A 20,323-nucleotide genomic window follows, 5' to 3' on the forward strand; every position below is an offset into this window, starting at 1 on the left:
CTTCTTGGTCTAAAATGGACATGAGATTGACTGTTGACACAGGCTTTTGTTAACTCTGTGGTTTGCTTGTGAATAAGACTCTTGGGAAATCGAGGTCTTGGGAGGAGGTGGATTTGTTTGCATCTGTACCTTGGAGACGAACCTCTGGTGCACTAGTTATACGCTGGCAGAAGGCTCTCAGTCTAGGCATTGCAAGCTTGCCAGTATGTAGGAGTCTAATACTGAGATTCCAGACATCTGCTGGGTTCTTCTAGGCATTGACGACCTTCCTTCCCATTGGTCAGATACTCTCTTCATGCTTCATTTGTTTTTCTTATTACTCTTTGGCAATTGCATGCATGTATGCTGTGCATCTTAAGTATATTCACTCCTGAGTTCCTCCTCCCACATTCCCTCCTCCCCATCACATTCCCTCCCACCTTGGTGTTCTTTCCTTTACTTTGTAACCTACGGAAGCCAGTATGTACTGCCTGCTGGAATTGACCTATGTTGTGGATTAGTCTGGTGCAGGTGACCAGAAGAGCATTTCTTCTACTGCCATCCTTCAGCACGTTCCCTGAGCATTGGAGTTCATGGCACATGGGTTGTTTTGTTTTGTTTTCTATATTTGGTTTCTTATTGGGCCTTCATAAGTCCATGCAAATGTACTGCTTATAAAAATATTGTTTCTATTTACTTCATTGACTGGGGTTTTTCTTTTTGTTGTTTTGTTTTTGTTTTTTGTTTGGTTTCAGTTTGTTTTGTTTTTTGATAGGGTCTTGTGTCCGGGATGACCTCAAACTTGCTATGTAGCAGAGGATGGCCTTGAACTTCTTGTCTTCCTGTATCCATCTCCCTAGTGCTGGGACGGCAGGTGTGCAGCACGGCTGTGCTTTATGTCTTATGCTGAGACCAAGCCAAAGGGTTTGTGCATAATAGGCAGACACCCGCCACCTGAGCTACAGATATAGCCATTGCTTACATTTTTCTGTCGTAGACTGGGATCCAATTGCCTGGTTTTGATCATGGCTCCACCCATGTGGTGTGGGGTTCCTTGCACATGAAGTCTTGGCAACTTCCATGTTCATCTAAGAGTAGGGAATCCTAATGTTCCTAGAAGGTGCAAAGGACATTGCTGTGGGCATCCTTTTCATTGGATAATCATAAGTAGTCATCAGTATCAAATCCTTTTATTTAAGTCTCAAGTGGGGGAAATGGCACAAAATGGACTTACCATGAACCCCGACTATGTAAGTAGAAGAAAATTCCAAGTAGTAGTCAGCTCTGGGCAGCAATCCTTTTTTCCTATTGTCAGAGGTTTCAATTTCTCTAATATGCATATTATATTTTGAAATAGGAAGTTACTAAGTTTAGCATCTCTAAAGTACTTAATGACCTTTTCTCTCAAAGCTCAGAAATAAGAAATCTAGCCACCATCCCCAGTACTCACAGGTAAACATATTTTGAGGGTCTTTTCCTAAAACGTTGCCCAAAGCAGAGTGCTAGGCCTGCGGACAAAAGGATGGGCAAGGTACAGGTGTCACCATCACAGAGCTTTAGTACCTCAAATCCAGTGGGCATGCTGAACAGTACTGTGTGCTCTATGCCAAGCAGCTCCTGGAGCTCAGCTGTGTGGGTAAAAGCAGGGTGTGTGAAGGGTGTGTGTGTAACATCCTGAGTGTGGTTGAGGACGAGGGAGAACGGGGGAGGAGGAAGGAGAAGCAACTACCTGGGTGTGACTGTAACCAAAGACATGAGGCAACGTCCAGCTGTTGTGAAGATGTCAGCTCAGCTCTCCATTTAGGGCAGCGTCAAGGGGAATCCTTGCAGCATTCCTGTGTAAACTGAACTGTTTTAAACTATTTGTGGAAATGAGGAGGTTGGAAACAACCAATACAATATTGGCAGAATGGAAGCCAAGAACCTGGAGGTCCACAGTGCCACATAACACAGTTTATCATGAAGCTGCAGCATTAGAGAACATAGGATCGACACCGGGTAGACAAATTGATCGGGAGATTAGAGCAACCGCAGACTCACATATGTGGTCACCCGGCTAATGAGAGTGGTGGCCCTGGAGTGAGCAGAGAAATGAAGAGCAGTGGGCCAGCCAGGTTATACAGTAGTGTGGGCTGGCACCTGAAACTACCAAGAAAATAGGACCCTTTATAACTTAACATTAGCAAGGATCTCTTTAGATCCTGTGACAAGAGCTGTCTGGAGGTGGGAGGTCGGCAGTATGGCTCAGGGAGCTAGGTGCTTGCTGCCTAGCCTCATGACCTGTGTCTCATGACCTTGGGAACTCCCTAAAGTTGTCTTCTGAGTTCTACACGTTATGGCACATGCACATCCATTCACATGCACATAAACACACAATTAAATAAATAAATAAGTAGACAAACAAAATAATGTTTCAGCATGCTCGCTGAAGAAAGAGTGGTAAGTCTGACACTAATAAATTGAAGAGGGCTGATGAGGTGGCTCAGTGGGTGCAGCACTTGTGTGCAAGCCCGATGACCTGAATCCAATCCCTAAGCCCAGTGTGGAAGGAGAGAACTGATCTTGCAGGTTATACTCTGACCTCCACATGTGTATTATGACATATGTATGCTTGCCCCCAAACTCCATCACACACACACACACACACACACACACATGAAACAATTTTAAAGGCTATTATAAAGACAAGGAAAAGGCGGGCCAGTATGGGGATCAAGTGTATCCCTGTATGAATGAGCATTTATTGCAGAAGCATGGTCATGTCAAGGACCCCAGTGCCTCAAACCAATGTAAATGGCAAATCTTTCCCTGAGCCAAGTTTAGGAGAATAGCAAGGCTGAAGTTCAGATGTTGACAGTATGTGCAGAAAGTATCCATTTGTTATAGCCCTCTGCTCCCAGATGATTGTAGCCTGACACTGCTGCCCTACAGAGACCCTCTACCAAGACTAGCTAACCTCCTTCTTTATTCAACTCTATGATGCTTGATTGCTGGTGTGGCTTCGCTGTGCATACATCTGGTGTTTTTCATTCCTGGTTGCTTTAGTAAAGTCACTCTCAAATCTGTGGTCACAATACCACAGCTGGGGAAAATAAGCTAGAATGTTTATTATCCAGTAAAGGATTTATACATAGAATTAATAAAGGATTTTTATATAGGATAAATAAAGAGTCCTATTAATAAGTAAAAGTCACCATGAATAAATAAATTGAACAGAAGTCTTATAATTGGCCCTGCCCTAAAGGGGAAATGCAAATTTTCCATCACATTGTGAGCAAAGACACCATGTAACCTTGGTTTTCCTGAGGTAAAACCCCTACAGGACACCATGAAAGCCTACAGAGCTGCACCACCAAAGAAGGCTGAGGACAAGTATTGGAGAGGCTATGAGCTCACATGGACTCTGAGCCTCGGCCATGGGGCTGGCAAGGGCTGGGTGCACCTAAGCCCCATGTGCTGCCTTGGCCTGTGCCTGCTAACACTGGGTATATCCTGTGGTTGGGTGAGTCTGAGAGTCATGTGAAACCTTGACTTGCTGTCAGGCTTATGGGAGCTCTTAGGATCTTCTGAGTAACCTGTTCTTCATATTTAAAAAAGCCTTCCAATAGGATGTTTTTCTTTTCTTTTGAGATTAAACTTTAATTACATTTCTCCCTTTCCCCCCATTCATATCCATGGCCTCTTTTCACTAATTGTTATTGCATGCATACATGTAGATGCGTGTGTCTTATTAAATATAATGTGTTCAGTCTGTGTAATGTTGCTTGTATATATGTTTTCAGGGCTGTTTGACAGTAGACAATTGCCAAAGTGTGCTCTTCTCCGGAAGAAGACTCTTCTGCTTCTGGCTTTCCTTAGTTGCCTATAGTTCTTCGTGCAGGTTTGAAGCCTCATGGGCTTTTCCTCCATCCAGTTAATTGGTGCCATCCTTGTTCAGAACGTGTTTGGGCAGTCTTGTTGGTGAGACTTTATGGGTGTAGCCTCTGATGTTGCTAGGAGACACAGTTTCAAAGCAACACCCTGGTCCTCTTAGCTCTTACATTCTTCTCACCCCATCTTCTGCAATGTTCACTGACCTTAGGTGTAGGAGCGTCTTGTTGATGTGTTTGTTAGGACTGGGCTTTACAGCTCTGCATTTTTTGATTGGTTGCAACTTTGTGTAGTGGTCTCCTCTGTTGCAAAGAGATATTTACTTGATGAGGGCTGAAAACATGCTGCCCAGCCTGACTAGCTCTTACTTAGCTCTGTGCTGTTTCTTGAACCCTTGCTTGTATAGCATACTCCAGTGCGTGTTAGTAAAGGCTGCCCTCTGCTTTATTCAGTGCTATGCAGCACTTGCTGTGTACCAGGTATTTGGAGTGGTTTGGAGTCACAACGATCATTAAGATGATTTTCTTGACCTGAAGGTTCCAGTCTAGTTAGAGAGACACAGACCATGGAGAACACAGTTCTCTGTGAAGTACTGGCTACTTCCCAAGAGGGGACAGCCATGTCCTTATGGGAGTTGGAGGATTGGAGTGAAAAAGCCTTCTCTCCAAAGAAAGCTTTGTGGAGAGAGGCAGAACCTTGAATATGAGCAGCTGCTGCTGACTGATAAGGCAGCAAGCGCAGTCTGTTCAGGCAGCCCACTCAGTTGAAGTCAGACCCTGTCCACTGTAGTTGGAGGCCCTCAGAGTGAGCTCACTCATGATGCTGCTTCCCAGTGAGCCAGGAGTGTGATGTGTGAGGGCATCACGTGTATGCTGTCCTCCTGCACATGTGTGTCATATCTCCAGAGTGTGAAGACTGCCTCACTTTGACCTGCATTGTCAGCATTACCTTGTCCCTGGGAGAGTGTCCATTATCCCGTGGACTGTGTGGAGAGGCCATTGATGGCCTCATTGGGAGTGGTGCAGCAGCTGTCAGAATTTAAGGGAAAGGGCTGGAGCTATGGCTCTGTTGTAGATGGTAGGTGTAGCGTGTAAGAGGCCCTGGGTTTGATTCTCAGTATTGCATGCATATGCACACACACCATTTTAGCCCATTCACCCAATAGTCTAATTCAGTGGGGTTGCGTGGGAGCTGCATAGGGAGCAACTTACACAGGTAAAGCATGTGCAGGGCCTGTGAATCACAGTTTAGGAAGTGTTTCTCGAGTTTCTTGTAGGTTAGGCACTAGAATCACAGTGAACACATAGCTTTGTAATGAGGTCCCTACAGTTTGTTCCAGGGTGGTTCAGGTGCTGAGTTATTTCATTGTAGAGGAGAGTGGGCCTTGTGTCCTCACGTGGAGCATTGTGGGAAGACCTAAGTACCGAGGTTGGGTGGCTTATCATTTTAGAGGGCTTTACCTCATTGCGTGTTAAAATTGCCTTTCAAGCTGGACATGACCGCTGAGATGAGCAGATCACAAGTTCTGGTCTCCCTGGCTACGGAGCCAGTTCAAAGCCAGTTGGCTCAAATCACTGACACCACGTCTCAAAGTAAAATGTAATAATGAAAATGGGAGGTGAATATTGGGTGGAGCTTGGAGACTCTTAAGGAAGAGGTGGAGGAAGTATTGAGGGCTGCGAAGGGGAAAGGCATTCTACCAGAAGACCAGTAGAGTCAACTAACCTGGATTCCTGGGGGGACTCTCACAGATTGAACCACCCCCCCAGAGAACATTCAGGGGCTGGACCTAGACCCCTGCACATATGTAGGAGATGTGCAGCTCGGTCTTCATGTGGGTCCTGAGCAACTAGAGCAGGAGCTGTTGCCTGTCTGTGGAAGCTGTTCTCTTACTTTGGCGTCTTGTCTGGCCTCAGTGGAAGAAAAGCACGGAGCCCTTCTGAGACTTTATGTGCCAAGGTTTGGGGGATACCCAAAGGGGGCCTCCACTCTCAGAGGGACAAATCAAGATGTAAAGTGAATAAAAAGTAAATAAGATAGAGTCAAGCTACCCTTTGTTGACTAAGCACATATGCATTGTTATAAAAGAGTCTTATTACAGGTAAAATAAAAATATCTTCCTGTAAAAAATGATGATAGACTAATCTATAATGTTATTTTATTCTTTGTAATTCATGACTTAACAAATATTAAAATATGTCTTGCAACATTGAAAAAATAAATAGAAAGAAAAGTGGGAGTGAGGTTGTAGCTTGGTGGCAGGGCCTTATCTGTCATGTCAGACAGCACAGCAAAACAGCATAGAACACTAAACACCTGGGCATGTCTCTAAAATGTACACATAGCTAGGAGCAGCTAAGTCTAATTATTCCACCTCCAGGGTTCTGCCTCTTTGTCCCTGCTTTTCTGGACTGTAGGCCTCTACTCTTGCTCTCCCACCTCTGACAGATATCTTGAGCCACCTCCTTTTGATCTGGCTTTTCCTTCCTAATGAAGCCTGTGGCCCTGGCAGGTGGAGTCTCCTGGACTTAACCCCCCCCCCCCCAGCCATTTCACTCAAGATGTCTCAGATGAGATTGTTCCTTTGGGCTGGAGTCACTTATTCTGTCCCACACTGAGTCCTGGTTTCCATGGTGTGCTGCACTAGACGGAGCTGTAGGCATTCCGAAAGCAGCGTTTAGTGTCCTAGGCTCTGGCTAAGGAAGATCTGACCCTGACCTCTGACACCATCACCAGCTTTGCATCAGGTACCTGGCACCGACTACTGTTTCTTGGCATCCATCACTGGCAACTGAGACAGGCTACGCTTGTCTTCCTCTAGCCTGAGTCAGAGTCCCCATATGTGCTTCAGGGGCCTCTGATTTTGCCAGCTCTGTAGTTTGTTTGCACCCTGAAGTTTTTTGGGTGCTGGTTTCAAGGGCTTAGCAGTGCTCTTGCCTCAGTTTGGGCAGATGTGTCCCTGACATGTAATGCTTAAGAGCTCCTCCTGCCATTTGGGGGAGGGGGTGACCTCTCTCTCCATCTGAATGGGAAGCTATGCTGACATAAACTTAACCACTGCTGTGCTGTGATTGTTGCCAGTGGCCCTTGGGCCTGGCTTTCACATCAGTTTGTGTAAGCTTTTGTTTCTCCCCTTTTTTCTAGGTACCTGTACCATGTTTTAACCAAAAACACCACTGTCACAGAACAGAACCGGAACCTGCTTGTGGAGACCATCCGTTCCATCACTGAGATCCTGATTTGGGGCGATCAAAATGACAGCTCTGTGTTTGAGTATGGCTTGCAGTGCTTTTGTTTCCTGGTCCTTCCACTTCCTTCGGGTGCCTTTCCAAGTGTACACCATGAGTCATTCATGATGACGTCAGAAACTGATACTAATTCTATCTTGTCTGAATATCTGTTTCAAACGCCCTTGAAAGAATATAGAGGTGCAAGCCAAAGAAGGGATGAGCTATGGAAATGAGTTTCTCTAGAAAAGCTGAAGATGTTGTAGATAACATTCCAAGTTGTGCTCCATCAAGAAGAATGTCCTGGATAGTTAGGTCCTAAATGAACAGGTCCTGCCCTGAGGGAGTTGCTGAATGCCAGCATTTAGAGTGTCTATTTTAGTTTATTTATTTATATATGTGTATATGTGATGTCTATGCATGTTGGAACATATGCGGGCATGTATTTAAGTGGGAATATATGCATGTGTGCATACATGTACATGTTCGTGGAGGTCAGAGGTTGATGTCAGGTATCTTCCTCCACCAGTCTCCACTTTATTTACTAGAATTACGGTCTCTTGCTGAACCCAGGGCTTGTTAATTCAGTCTGGACCAGCAGTTCTCAACCCTTATCATGGCCCTTTCACAGGATTGCCTAAGGCCATCAGAAAGCACGGCTGTTTACATTATGGCTCACAACAGTAGCAAAACTACAGTTATGAAGTAGCAACGAAAATAATTATGTGATTGGACGTCCTCACAACATGAGGAATGTATTGAGGGTTGTAGTGCTAGGAAGGTTGAGAACCAGCGATCTAGACTAACGGGCCATCTTGTCCTCAGGATCCGTAACTCTGCTCCTGAGAGCTTGAATTACAGGCAGACTGCCAGACCCACCCAGCTTTTATATGGATTCTAGGATCTGAACTCATGCTTCTGAAGCTAACATGTTTTCTGAGGGCCAGCAACAGTGCTGAGCTTTGAGAGGACAATCTATCAGATTTGCCCCTTGGCCCACGTGGAAGCCCTGTTGGTATCCTCATGTGTAGCATAGGCAGTGAAGGGGCCTCTCGTACCTATAGTCTATGCCATACAGTGTGACTTTGAATCCCCAGAACCTGTATAAAAGCTATGTGTGGAACCTTTTGAATCCCGGTGCTTGTATGGTAGGATGGGAGGCAGAAACAGGAACGTCCCTGAAAGGTGGAAGACAGGTCAGATAGCTTGTATACGCAGCAACAATGACACCTGTCTCAAAAAGACATAGAAAGTGAGGATGAACATCCAAAGCCTTTCTCTGACTACCATGCTCTTGACATGATGCATATATGTCCGAACACTGACATACACACTGTACACACAAAGATACAAATATCTACCTTGAGAGCTTCACCCCAGATTACTAAGTCACCCCAGCAGCAAACTCCAGGCATAGATTTTAACAGCTTCTTCATTGGCCACCCAGTGGTATTGGGTGTGTTCATGATTCAGGAGAGCCGCTGCTTTTTATAACCTAAAGCGGAGCAGACAAAATAGGTCAGGTACCTGAAATGCTCTAGGGTCAGTTGGAGCAGTGTGTGTAGGCAGGCAAGCTCCTGGATTCAGAGCAAGAAAAGAACTGACAGTTTTTTAAGGTCATATTTTATCATTCACTTATTATTCACTTTATGGATTCAACAAAACTGTGCAGCAGCGAGTGTCAGGCCACTGGTCCCTATGGAGCTGACAGCTGAGGTGAGAGGGCCACCCAGAACTGAGTCAACCAGCAGACTTATTTGACTACAGGGGCTCTTCCTTTTCTGTCTGTCTTTCTATCCAGCCTCCCTTCCTCCCTCCCTTCCTCCCTCCCTCCCTCCCTCCCTCCCTCCCTCCCTGCCTCCCTCCCTCCCTCCCTCCCTCTCTTCCTTTCTTAGAGACAGAGTTTCCTATATTCCAGGCTAGCTTTGAATTCACAATATAGCTAAGAGGATGACCTTGACCTGGTTTTCCTGCCGCCTCTGCGCAGATGCTGGGGTTACAGATGCAGATGCATGCTTCCACACTTGCCTTATGTTCTGCTGGCAAGCACTCTACCAACTGGGCCGTACGTATCCTGGCTTTTGATGATTCCAAATTGATCCTGTTCAAATACACTAAACAAATAAGTAGACACATCATCTTCTTTCTTAAAAGAAGGTCCTATTTTAACGTGTGAGTGCACACACACACATACACACACACAACTGGCCAATGCTACTGGCTATGTGTCCTTCCAGCACAGGAAAGCAGAAGCAGATCTGGGGGCTGTAGGGTGCCTTCACCACAACGGTGTCTTCACCCTTCAAGTTCTTTGCCCAGAGACGTGGAAGCTGCACACGTGACAGCAGAGGTGACAAGCTCTGCTGTCGCTCAGTGTCCTCTGGGCCTGCAGGACGCCCAGTTCTTGTGTTTTCCTAACCTTGAATATGGGAGCACAAGGGAAACAGGCTTTGTGGGGAACCTAAGAATTCAGGTTGTGTATGTGCTGGGAATGATGCTTGTAGTGCACAAACGGCTGTGTAGTCACTTAGCAGGAAAAGAACATCCCCATTCTGTCAGAATCTAGTTCAGCATTTCACGGAAGTAGCACCAACCTGGTCTGCTGGGAAAGTCAGACGTGTGTGTTGTCCTCAGTTGCAGATGGGAGCATGGGCACTGAGACTGTCCAGACAGGTGTCACAGTCTAGTCTTACCACTGGTGGTCTTCATAGGGCAAGCCTATATGTGGGAGGTGTGAGTGTGTCACCCACCGACCCTTTCTTGTTCTTTCCCCAGCTTCTTCCTGGAGAAGAACATGTTTGTTTTCTTCTTGAACATTCTGCGGCAGAAATCAGGGCGTTATGTGTGTGTCCAGCTGCTACAGACCTTGAACATTCTCTTTGAGAACATCAGCCACGAGACATCGCTCTGTAAGGACACTGCTTGCCATTTGCCTTTGTACTGTCTGGGGTCAGGTGGTTTCATGTGTCTGTGTCCTGCCCATTTTATTCTGCACAGGCTTTACCCCAATAGGCTTCGTGACTCAGACAGTAGGAGTGTGTTTGCCCACTATTCTGAAGATGGATATCTAGTTTGAAGCTCAGGTCAGGGCTGATTTCTGGTGGGGATTTCTTAGTTTGTAGTCAGCTGTTGTCTGGGTCTGTTTTCTCTAACAAATTCTCCGAGACTAAGAAATTAAAAATACTTTTTATTTCTTACATGCATGGGTGTTTTGCCTGCACATATGTCTATGTTCCATGTGAATGTCCGGTGCCTACTGAGGCCAGAAGAGGGCATTGGATACCCTGGAACTAGAGTTAAAGATGGTTGTGAGCCACCATGTGGGTTCTGGGAATCAAACCCAGGACCTCTAGAAGAACAGCTGATGCTCCTAACCACTGAGCCATCTGTTCAGCTCTGAGAAACTAGGTCATTTAAAGAAATGAGCTTCATTTTGGCTTAAGAATTTGAAGGCCAAGAAGTTCAAAATTAGGTATCCATGCCTTGTGAGAGCCTTCTGCTGCTTCAACTCACAGCCAAGAAGCCTGTGTAAAAGAGACCATATATTTGCTCATTAAGCATATGGTGACCTAGTTTTTTAATCTGTGAGCTTTACACTGCAGGTAATCTCTGTTGCAATGCTTCAAGTGTTTCTTTAAGAGGTTTTACTGCATTGACTTATTTACGTGCATATATGCAGAGTGTGTATGTGCATGCTCACAATGTAGAGTACACGTGGAAGTGAGGGGTAACTGTGGAGTCAGTTCTTTGTCCTGTAACTCTCAGGCTTGGTGGCACGAACTGTTACTTTCTGAGCCATCTTGCCATCCCACAAAAACTTGCTCTTAAGGTAACTAACTAGTTGAGAGCCAGGAGAGGAAAAGTTCACGGTGAGAAAGGCATTAACCCACTCATGATAGCTTCACTCAGTCACCTAAATACCACTCCTTAAGTCTTACCTCCTAACACGGCCTCATTGCAAGAACAGAGGCTATGACACGTGGAACTTGGGGGACACCTTAGACCTTAGCTACCTTCTCACAGTACCTAGCCCTGCCCGTGAGAGAATGAAGTCAAATTCTGTAGGGACACTAATTCTGTCAGGGGTGGACCCTGACCCTGAAAGCTCATTTAACCTTAATTCCCCTGAAAGCCCTGTCATCACATGCAGTCACACTGGGAGCGACATGTGCAGCTGGTAGGTGTGGAGGTAGTTCAGGGTGGTAGGTTCCCTGAAGGACTGCAGGAGGGTCTCCTGCTGATGGACTCAGCAGGGGGAGGGAGGCTTCTGCAGTCTCTCTGCATGATTCAATTTTAAAGATCTAGTGGCTGAGTAGTACATAGGCCAGCACGTCTAAGAGCAATGGAGGAGGCTGGAGAGGGCCCCCATCCCTCTGCTTCAGTTTTGTTGCCCAAGGAGCAAGAGTTTGACTCAATTTAACCCTCAGTAAACCCCATTTGTTCATCTGGGAGGCAGGGGCTACTGAGGCTCTCATTGTAACTCCAAGAAAGTTTGAGTCATGGGCCCAGAGTAGCCAGTCCAGCAAGTCCAGGGTAGAGAAGAGGTTTCAGCACAGGAGAATAAGCTCAGTGGTCCTCAATGTGCTGCTGGTATTTTCTGGGTACATTACCGGCATCTGGAGCTACTGTTAGTTGTCATAATCCATCCAAGTAGATGGAGGCTGCTAAACATCCTGCAGTACACAGGTCAGACCTTCAGCAGTGCATTACCTAGACTAGACCCTTATCCATGCTGGGACTGAGCCAGCCTGATGTCATTCTGTGCTAGCTTACTTACTCCAAAATGCAGCACAGCCCAGGTCCTGTTCTTGAGGGTAAGAGAAAAATGCTGAAGTGATCAGACCAAAGGCAGGTACTGAGTTTTGGGGACGAGTCTCCAAAAGGGGTTGATGGTAAAAGGGATAGCCCCCTTCTATGGAGTCTAGAGTTGCTGGGTGGTAACCTTAGCAATGGCCACTAGGTGGTGCTGCATCCACAGAGCCCTCTTCCTCCTTCCCCTGACCGCAGTCTGACAGATGGAGCTAATTCACATCTCCCTGCGTGGTTTCCCTTGTTATCAGCTTCTGTTTCGCTGGATATGGAACAAGTGTGGTTTCTGGACTCTGAGGTGCAGGCTCAGGGCTCAACAGGAACTGAATACCCAGGGATATTCTGAGGCCACTGGGACAATTCCAGAGTCTTGAACTTTAATACAGGGTCCCTGGATTTATCTTGGTGACCCTTTTGAAATCCATCTAGGGCTAGGAACTAACAGTACATCCTTTGAAAGTCGTAGTTTCTTAGTGTAGTACCTTGAAGAGCTGGTGTGAATCCTTTGAAGTGGCCTCTGAGAATTTCAGACCTCTGGTCAGGGCCATTACCTGTTATCAGAAGTCCCCAATCTGAAATGGAGAACTTCGCTGCCTCACAAGACCGTTAGTCGGTCTCCCTCACTTCCTCCACACACAGCCCCTTATGATCCTCTCTGCCCTCGGCATCGCTGTTAACTCTTAGACTCTAGACAAAAGTGTCCCGACGTGGTCATGGCTCTAAAAGGAAGTGGGAGCAGTGTGGAGCCTGCCCGGGAAGCCCAACAGACACACCTCTGGCTTTCTGGACAGTTTACTAAGAACGACTTGTGAGGCAGTTGGCTCTTTGTGGTCCAGTTTGGCCTCAAACTCTCAATCCTCCTGCCTCAGCTTCCAAAGTGCTGGGATTAAAGGCGTGTGCCACAACACCCGGCTCTGCTTCAGCCTCAAAGTGCCACCATCACAGTTACCTGCCATTATGTTCCAATGCTTTTACTTTTTATCTTTCAGTTTTAGTGGGAGAGTCACTGTAAAACAGTAATCACAGGGGTGCAGTCAGGCACTGAGACCTCCCAGCCTACCAGTCAGCCACGCAGGCCACCCCACCCACTCTGCTGCCGCCCCCAGCCCCACGTCTGTTCCTGCACGTGACTCTCCTGGTGTGGCCCACAGCTGCACTGTCACTAAATGACCTGGCTCTGGGCATTCAGGTGCTCTCCAGGTTTTCACTGTTAGGCTATTACAGGAGCCGTTGCTCGGAGGCCACTGTTGCCCTTTTGGTGACGTGAGTAACAGAGGCCCAAGAGACTGAGATTACTTACTGACTCCCAGGCTTATCACAGCAGAATGCCACAGATGTCAGCCACAGCGAGGGGGAGTAGAAAAATCCCAGCCATACAAGGGCCCCTTTACTGATCCCTCACCCCACAGAGCCTGTGGAGAACTTGGAAAGTGTGGGGAGCAGATGGACCCTGTGGCTATCCCAGGTGTACAGTGTAGCCAAGACTTTCCTCACATACCTGAAGGTGCTAGCTTTTGTGCCATTTGTGGCCCAGGAGCCACTGCCCTATAAATACAGGGCTCATTGAGATGTCCTAACTCCCTTCTATTCCCATTGTCCTTCCCCAGTGGTCCCTAGCCAGATCACAAATGTTCCAGTTGTCAGAAGCACCTAAGTTTTATGTTACATGGTAAATCATAGGTGAATAAGTTGAGGACAGTTTTAAAGATGCACCAGATAGAAACAAAGAGGGACAGGTAGTGTGGCTGTAACACTCAGATGCAGTGACAAGTGAAGGCCAGACACTGACAGCCCTCATCCTGTTTGATCCTCTGTGTAAGGTTCACAAACAGGTGCACAAGCCTATGGAGATGGGGTTGGAGTGGTTCCCTGCCTTGAGAGAAGGTGCTGGCAGGGTAGGGGTATGAACACGTTTCCTGAGGATCTGCAGATGTACCGGGCCTTAACTGAGTGGGCTTACGAAGCATCCATCTGTATAATATCCCTCCAACAGACAGCTGAGGCTCACATGCTTATGTGTTAAATGCATATGTGTAGGAATTTGAGGATATATACAGTTCCATTTCCACATACAGCAGGCTTACCTGTAGCACTTGTAACCATGACTCATTTAACAATGTGTTCAAGATTTTTAGGGCCCTGCCCCACCCTCCTGGCCTCTCTTGGAGCTGGCCCCAAGAGCTGCCTCAGGAATCAGAGGGCAGGCAGTCTGGCTGCATTATCTTTCATCATGCTGTTCACTAGGGTTGGTTTAGCTGATCTTACTGGCAGGCTAGTGGTGTTGACCCCTTCACTACCTTGGGATGTATTCTTTCGTAAGGTGTGTGCTCTGTTGACAACAATAGCCTCCCCGACAGAGGTCAAGGGTGTAAGTAGTGCTGCTCCCCTTAGAGCCAGTTAAGTGTGGGGGATAAGGACCTGAGGTGGACACACATAGGGATGCAGGGAATAGACTGTCGGTAGATAGAGGTTGGCGACACATGCATCAGGCATGATAATGTCTTTTGATGGCCATTTGGGGTAGCAATGAACAGAAAACATGCTTGAGTCTGTCTCTTTTAGTTCACAAAAGAGGCCACAGGTTCCTCCATGGAAGGACCTGTGTGCTTGCTGGTGGTACGCCTAGTGTGTGCTTGCTGGTGGTACTCCCTAGTGTGTGCTTGCTGGTGGTACTCCCTAGTGTGTGCTTGCTGGTGGTACTCCCTAGTGTGTGCTTGCTGGTGGTACTCCCTAGTGTGTGCTTGCTGGTGGTAATCCTAGTGTGTGCTTGCTGGTGGTACTGCCTAGTGTGTGGTTTCTTTGGTAAAGGTTAAGCTGCCCATTGTGCTCAGCTAGTTGAGTTGTGCTCGTTACCCAGTGGCCTTTGCTGGCCTTTCCTCCAGCACAAGCTTACCTGTTCCACTTTGTGTTCTCTCTCCTAGATTATTTGCTGTCTAATAACTATGTAAATTCGATCATTGTCCATAAGTTTGACTTTTCTGACGAGGAGATCATGGCGTATTACATATCGTTCCTGAAAACACTTTCATTAAAGCTCAACAACCACACTGTCCATTTCTTTTACAATGAGGTGAGTGGCGACCAGCAGGTGTGTGCTGCCGAGCTAACCCAAGTGTGGAGGCCTTTGCTGTGCAAAGCACTTCCCTGAGCACAAACTTCCGCATACTTAAATATAGTTTTTTGTTTTTAAATATGTGGTGTGTGCATGTGTAGCAAGTATGTGCATGTGTATTCTGGGTTTATGGAGGCCAAACAAGGGCTCTAAAATTTCTACTTTGTCATTCTCTGGTTTGTTCCTTTGGATCTCTTTGTGAACCAGGATTTTGTGTCTTTCAAGTAGGCTGGCAGCCAGCAAGCCCTTGTGTCCCCTTCTGTCTCTGCTGTCTCCATGGTGCAGTTAGAGGCAGGTGAGGCCCTGTCAGGCTTGTTAGGTGGGTGTGGCCTCTGGTCCTCATGACTGTTTAGGAGGTGTTCTCAACTGCTCACCACAAGCTTTTCTCTTTTCTTTCTTCTTTTTGATTTTTGATTCAGGGTGTATCTGTGTAACCCCTGTTGCCTAGGCGCTCACTCTGTTAGCCAGGCTGGCCTCAAACCTGCCAGTGCTCCCGAGGGCTGGGACTAAAGGTGTGCACCATCACGCCTAGCACAGACTTCTTTAATTAAACACATTGCCTTTCTATTTTAATGGAAAATTCAGTTGACTTGGCAGGGAGGAAACTGTTCAGAGGGCACCTTGTTGGAAACGACAGGCAGTCCATTGAGTCGCAGCTTTTCTGCTCCTTGCAATGGTGAGAGAACTTCCAGACCCTCTGAACCCCTCCTTTGAGAAATGAGGTGAAACTATATACCTCGTTATGGCTTTCAGGGATTCACTAAATGAGATGATATCTTCAGAGTTGTGTGAGGTGATAAACTCGCTGTCCTTGAGGGGTTAGGTCCCTCACATTCCTTGGGAGAGCTATTAACAACTTACATAAATTAACTGCTTCTACTCTGGGAGTGCCATGGAACCTGAGAATACGGTCGCTTTAGCTTATAGACGAAAAGTAAAAATGGAAGCCGTGTTGTGCCTCGTTCGTGTGCTGGCTCACTGTGTCAAGGGCCCAGGGTTTTCCAACATCCTGCTCAGTAACTGCAACTGGCATCTGTTCAGGGCTTGGTTCCATATGGTCATGTGACTACTACAGCTCCAGACATCGCTCAGTCACATGCCGTTGTCAGAACTTCTGTTATCATTTCCTTTCTCATATCCCTTTTGAGAAAACTTCTCAGAAAAGTCTGAGAGGTCTTCCTCAGACTTCTCCCTGTCTCACTGATTAGAGTTGCATCACTGTCTTCTCAGTGTGTCTGAACTTCAGGCTTGGCTTACTAGAGCTATTTTACACAGTGCCCCAAGGAGCTAATGTCACCTGGAGGCTGGAATGTGGCTGGAGGGTCTACTTCACTACCATGGTGGTTAGCTGAAGCTGGCTGTGCATGGGAGACCGCAGCTCTTTTTCAGGATCCTCATCCCAGGTTGACCAACATCCTTACAGGCAGCTTCACTAGAGCAAGTCAACCAGCAAACCACGACAAGCAGTGATGCTGTCAATGCCAGCCTCATGTCTCTCTCTCTCTCTCTCTCTCTCTCTCTCACACACACACACACACACACACACACACACACACACACAGTGCTGCTGTCCATGCCTCATGTCACACACACAGATACACAGACACACAGACACACACACACACAGTGCTGCTGTCCATGCCTCATGTCATGTACACAGACACACAGACACACACACACACACACAGTGTGGCTGTCCATGCCTCACTCACACACTTCTAGCATACTCCTTGGTCATACAGGCATGATCTGCCTCTGTGGGCGAGTCCAGCTTGAGTGTGACACAGGTGGTGAACATGTTTGAAGACCCCCTTAGAAGCTAGCTGTCATTCAGCCAGCAACATGTTGTTTATGTGGCAGATATCACCTGAGTCCCACATGCTCAAAGTCTGTTTTTTAACTCAGACCACAATCCCAAACTTTTCTGAGTTTGAACAAAAACTACCCATCAACTCTTGTTGCTATGGCAACAGTCTGAACCGTGATTTTTATGATTCATTAGTCTCAATGGAAATGCTAGCCAAGAGCCAAAACCATGAATGCCCTTGAGAAATTAACATGATAGAATCCTGTCCCTGGCACATGGTAGGTACTTGGTAAACATGTCTAGGGAACAGCTTTCACCCAAAGGCTCTCCCATGTGGAAGAAAACCCAGACCAGGGTAAGGGCCAGAGAATTCTTTGCTCAGGTCCTCTGAATCATAGTGGGAGCGCAGAAGTCAGATCTGGAAGAGCTGGGCATCCTAGGAGCCTTGTGGTTTTTGGTTTTTGTGTGTTTACCTGAGCCAGGTTAGTAGTTTCTACTTTTAGATTCATACTTGATTGCCAGTCCTCAAAATGAAACTGCCTTTATAATTGCCCTGTTGTTATTTTGAGTCTCCTGTTCCATTCCAGGAAGGGCTGGCCTAGAGGCTCTCCATCCTGCCTCTCCTGAGCCTGGGTCCCTGAACGATACAGAAACATTGGCCACAGGAGGGCAGCAAAGTACCCTGCCAGGCAGTTTCTGCTCAGTCCTCTCAGGCTAAGGCAGTGGGTCTTGTTCTGAACCATTTAATTGGTTCTTTGTCCCCCTTTAACTGCAGGAGACTCCCAAGAACCTCTATCTCCCTGATAATGCTACACTTTCAGTGTTTCCAAATGGAGAATGGTATAACAGCCAAAAGATGTTGAACTTAGTCCAACTTGGTCTTTACTCAAGCAGGTCTGACATAAATAACTAGCACTCTTCTCCCTGCGCTGTAGGTGCCAAGGGCTGGGCTGAGCACTGGATCAGAAATGACCTCATTTTATCCTAGAGGCCAGAAACTGTGCTAGTACCCCAGATTTATAAATGAAGAAATTGGTTCATAAATACTTCCTCATATGGCTAAATGGTGGAGCCAGGTCAGACTTTCTGTGGACATTTTCTCTTTTCTGGCTTCTTTACCTCCTATCATGGTGACATCTGTTTTGTTTGCCTTGTTTTCTTTTATCACAGTCAGACACATTTCAGAAAGGTTTGGGAGCAAGTCTGTCTTGTGGATGTGTAACTTTTGGGATCATTTTTTGTTTTAGCATACCAATGATTTTGCCCTGTACACAGAAGCCATCAAGTTCTTCAATCATCCCGAAAGTATGGTTCGAATTGCGGTGAGAACCATCACCCTGAACGTTTACAAAGGTAAATGTCCTCGTGCACTTGGGCCTTGGGCCTTGGGTAGTAGGCAGGCCATGTGCTGGCTCCTAAGCTCACTAGCACAGTTCCCAAGTTACCGGAGAGCTTGCCTAGTATGAGGCATGGCTGCTTGTCTGACAAAGGCTTGCAGGCATATCACTGTTCCTTGTGGAAACCCTTGTGCTGTATACTCTAATATTGCTCCCTGTTGCTGCCCATGTTCTCCTATCCCAAGAAGTCTTTGAGGGATCTGGAGTGACCATAGGCCAATTAGATAAAGCAAAACTATCTTGAAAATTTTAGCTTTAAATTTTCTTGGTTTGGCTTATAAAATAGACTGTTACCGCTGTTTGTTGTATTTTATCTTTAAGTATGCATGAGAGCATTTCACATCACGAACAGCAGGAGGCAGTAATGTATTCCCAACCAGCCACCAGGGCCAGTGTTAATAGATGTGTCCTTCCTCCCCCCTCTCAGCCGTACTTAATGCTCCACACTGTGTCCAGGAGAGTCTTTCCACAAGACCTGCCCACGCTGGCATACAGGCTGCCTGCCTGCAAGGTTTTGGAGCGGAACTGGCCCTCTTAAGATAATTTCTAAAGGCTAGTTAATTTCCTTGTGGAAACCATGCTGAAACTGGGCCTCTAGTTTCTTGACCATTCAAGGGCTTTGACTTTCATGAGTCAAGGTGGTATTACTTGAGATGTAATACCAGTTGAGGGCCAGGGAAGGTCACCTTAAATTTAATTTAAGACCTTGTCTCAGAGCCTAATTGGGTCCAGCCAGTGGTTGCAAACTAAGGGTCTGTAGACACAAACCAGCCCTCAAACACATTTTATCTGTCTCAGATGGTCTTGGAAAAAAAATATACAGAACAGCCAAGAAATACCTTGTCTTTAATATACCATATATATATTTAATGTATTTAAAATGTAAACATTTGGAGATGTTTACAGAATGTGCATTTCTGACTTAAAGCTGTTCGTTTGGGTGTTCTGGGCCCACACTCTCATGGAGAGTTAAGTGGTCAAAGGCTGAGAAGCAGCTGCTCCTGCTGGGCTAGGGCTCCAACCCCTAATTTGCTCTCCCAGCCTTCAGACTTGATTCACTGTATAGCCATTGACCTGGCAGGCTTCTGAGTTTGTGGCCTCGGTCATGCACAGTTGGTTCCACTGCCCTATGATCTATTTTCTCTTGCTCTCTTCTAACTGTGTCTTTTGGTTTAGATGCTTCCTGCCTAGGCTCTGTCTCTTTGGGCCGCTGTCTCACCTTCCCAGTTCCTAACCCTGTTAACTGTTGTCTGTTTTTGCCTTTCCTCCAATGCCGATTCCTGTTCCTTATTCCAGTGTCATGTAAGTGATTAACCTCTGATTTTCCTTTTTCTGAGCTTGCCTTACAAGTAAACACAGGAGACTTGGTTTGGGAGTGCTGCGTTCTCAGTGTAGTCAGGTCTTGCCTGATGCTGGTGTATAGCCTCTCCAGTGCCCTGAATGTCCCGCCCTCAGTTATGACAATAACAACTGAGTGTGTTAGTTAAGAGAATGGCACCAGCATGGCTTTGTTTGATAACTAAGATAAATATTTCTAAGTATTTCCAGGAAAGAGAGTCTCAGATGGTAGCCAGGTTTTTCATGGTGGTTTTTGTTTGTGTGGGTGTTTTGTTTTTGAAACTGTCCTTGGTTGATTTGGTGGCTCACTGTCTCTTCTGTGCATCCTCTCAGTGGATAACCAGGCCATGCTGCACTACATCAGAGACAAAACCGCTGTCCCGTACTTCTCCAATCTGGTCTGGTTTATTGGGAGCCACGTGATCGAACTTGACAACTGTGTGCAGACAGATGAGGAGTAAGTGATGTTCCAGTTGTCTCATTAAAAAACAGGGTGGTGAGGATGTGTTTCCACCAAGGAAAAGTAGAGAGGAGCAGAGAGCAGCACTGTGTCTGCACGGGCAGTTAGGACTCCAGGGTGCTGGAGGTTCTACTTGCCTCCACTGAGGCAGCAGTTCCTCTAGCTGGGGCTGTGAGGCTGCTGATCAGAAAACGAGGATGTCTGAATCACCAAAGTGTAGAGCTGGGCACCTGGGTCACAGGACCTGGGTTCTATCCCTGGAAGTGACATTGAAATACAGGGTCCATGACAGAAAAGGCAAGTCCCTGGAGCCTTTTGGCCAGT

The 20,323-nt window shown here is 46.6% G+C and overlaps 1 protein-coding gene across 4 annotated transcripts in view; it reads left to right on the forward strand.

Annotated features, from left to right (window-relative positions):
* CLEC16A (C-type lectin domain containing 16A) overlaps window positions 1-20,323 on the forward strand; it is a 184,615-nt gene that overhangs the window by 5,570 nt on the left and 158,722 nt on the right. For 3 of the 4 annotated variants that reach the window (XM_080942201.1, XM_080942202.1, XM_080942204.1), the window contains exons 2-6: window positions 6,994-7,122; window positions 9,852-9,985; window positions 14,807-14,955; window positions 18,052-18,157; window positions 19,873-19,996. In XM_080942201.1, the coding sequence (XP_080798327.1) occupies window positions 6,994-7,122; window positions 9,852-9,985; window positions 14,807-14,955; window positions 18,052-18,157; window positions 19,873-19,996 (642 nt within the window). Of the gene's footprint in view, window positions 1-754; window positions 854-6,993; window positions 7,123-9,851; window positions 9,986-14,806; window positions 14,956-18,051; window positions 18,158-19,872; window positions 19,997-20,323 lie in introns of all 4 variants that reach the window. The other variant, XM_080942203.1, reaches the window with a different exon arrangement.

Source organism: Micromys minutus (genome assembly GCF_963924665.1).
Source record: "Micromys minutus genome assembly, chromosome: 31".
Classification (NCBI taxonomy): Eukaryota; Metazoa; Chordata; class Mammalia; order Rodentia; family Muridae; genus Micromys; species Micromys minutus.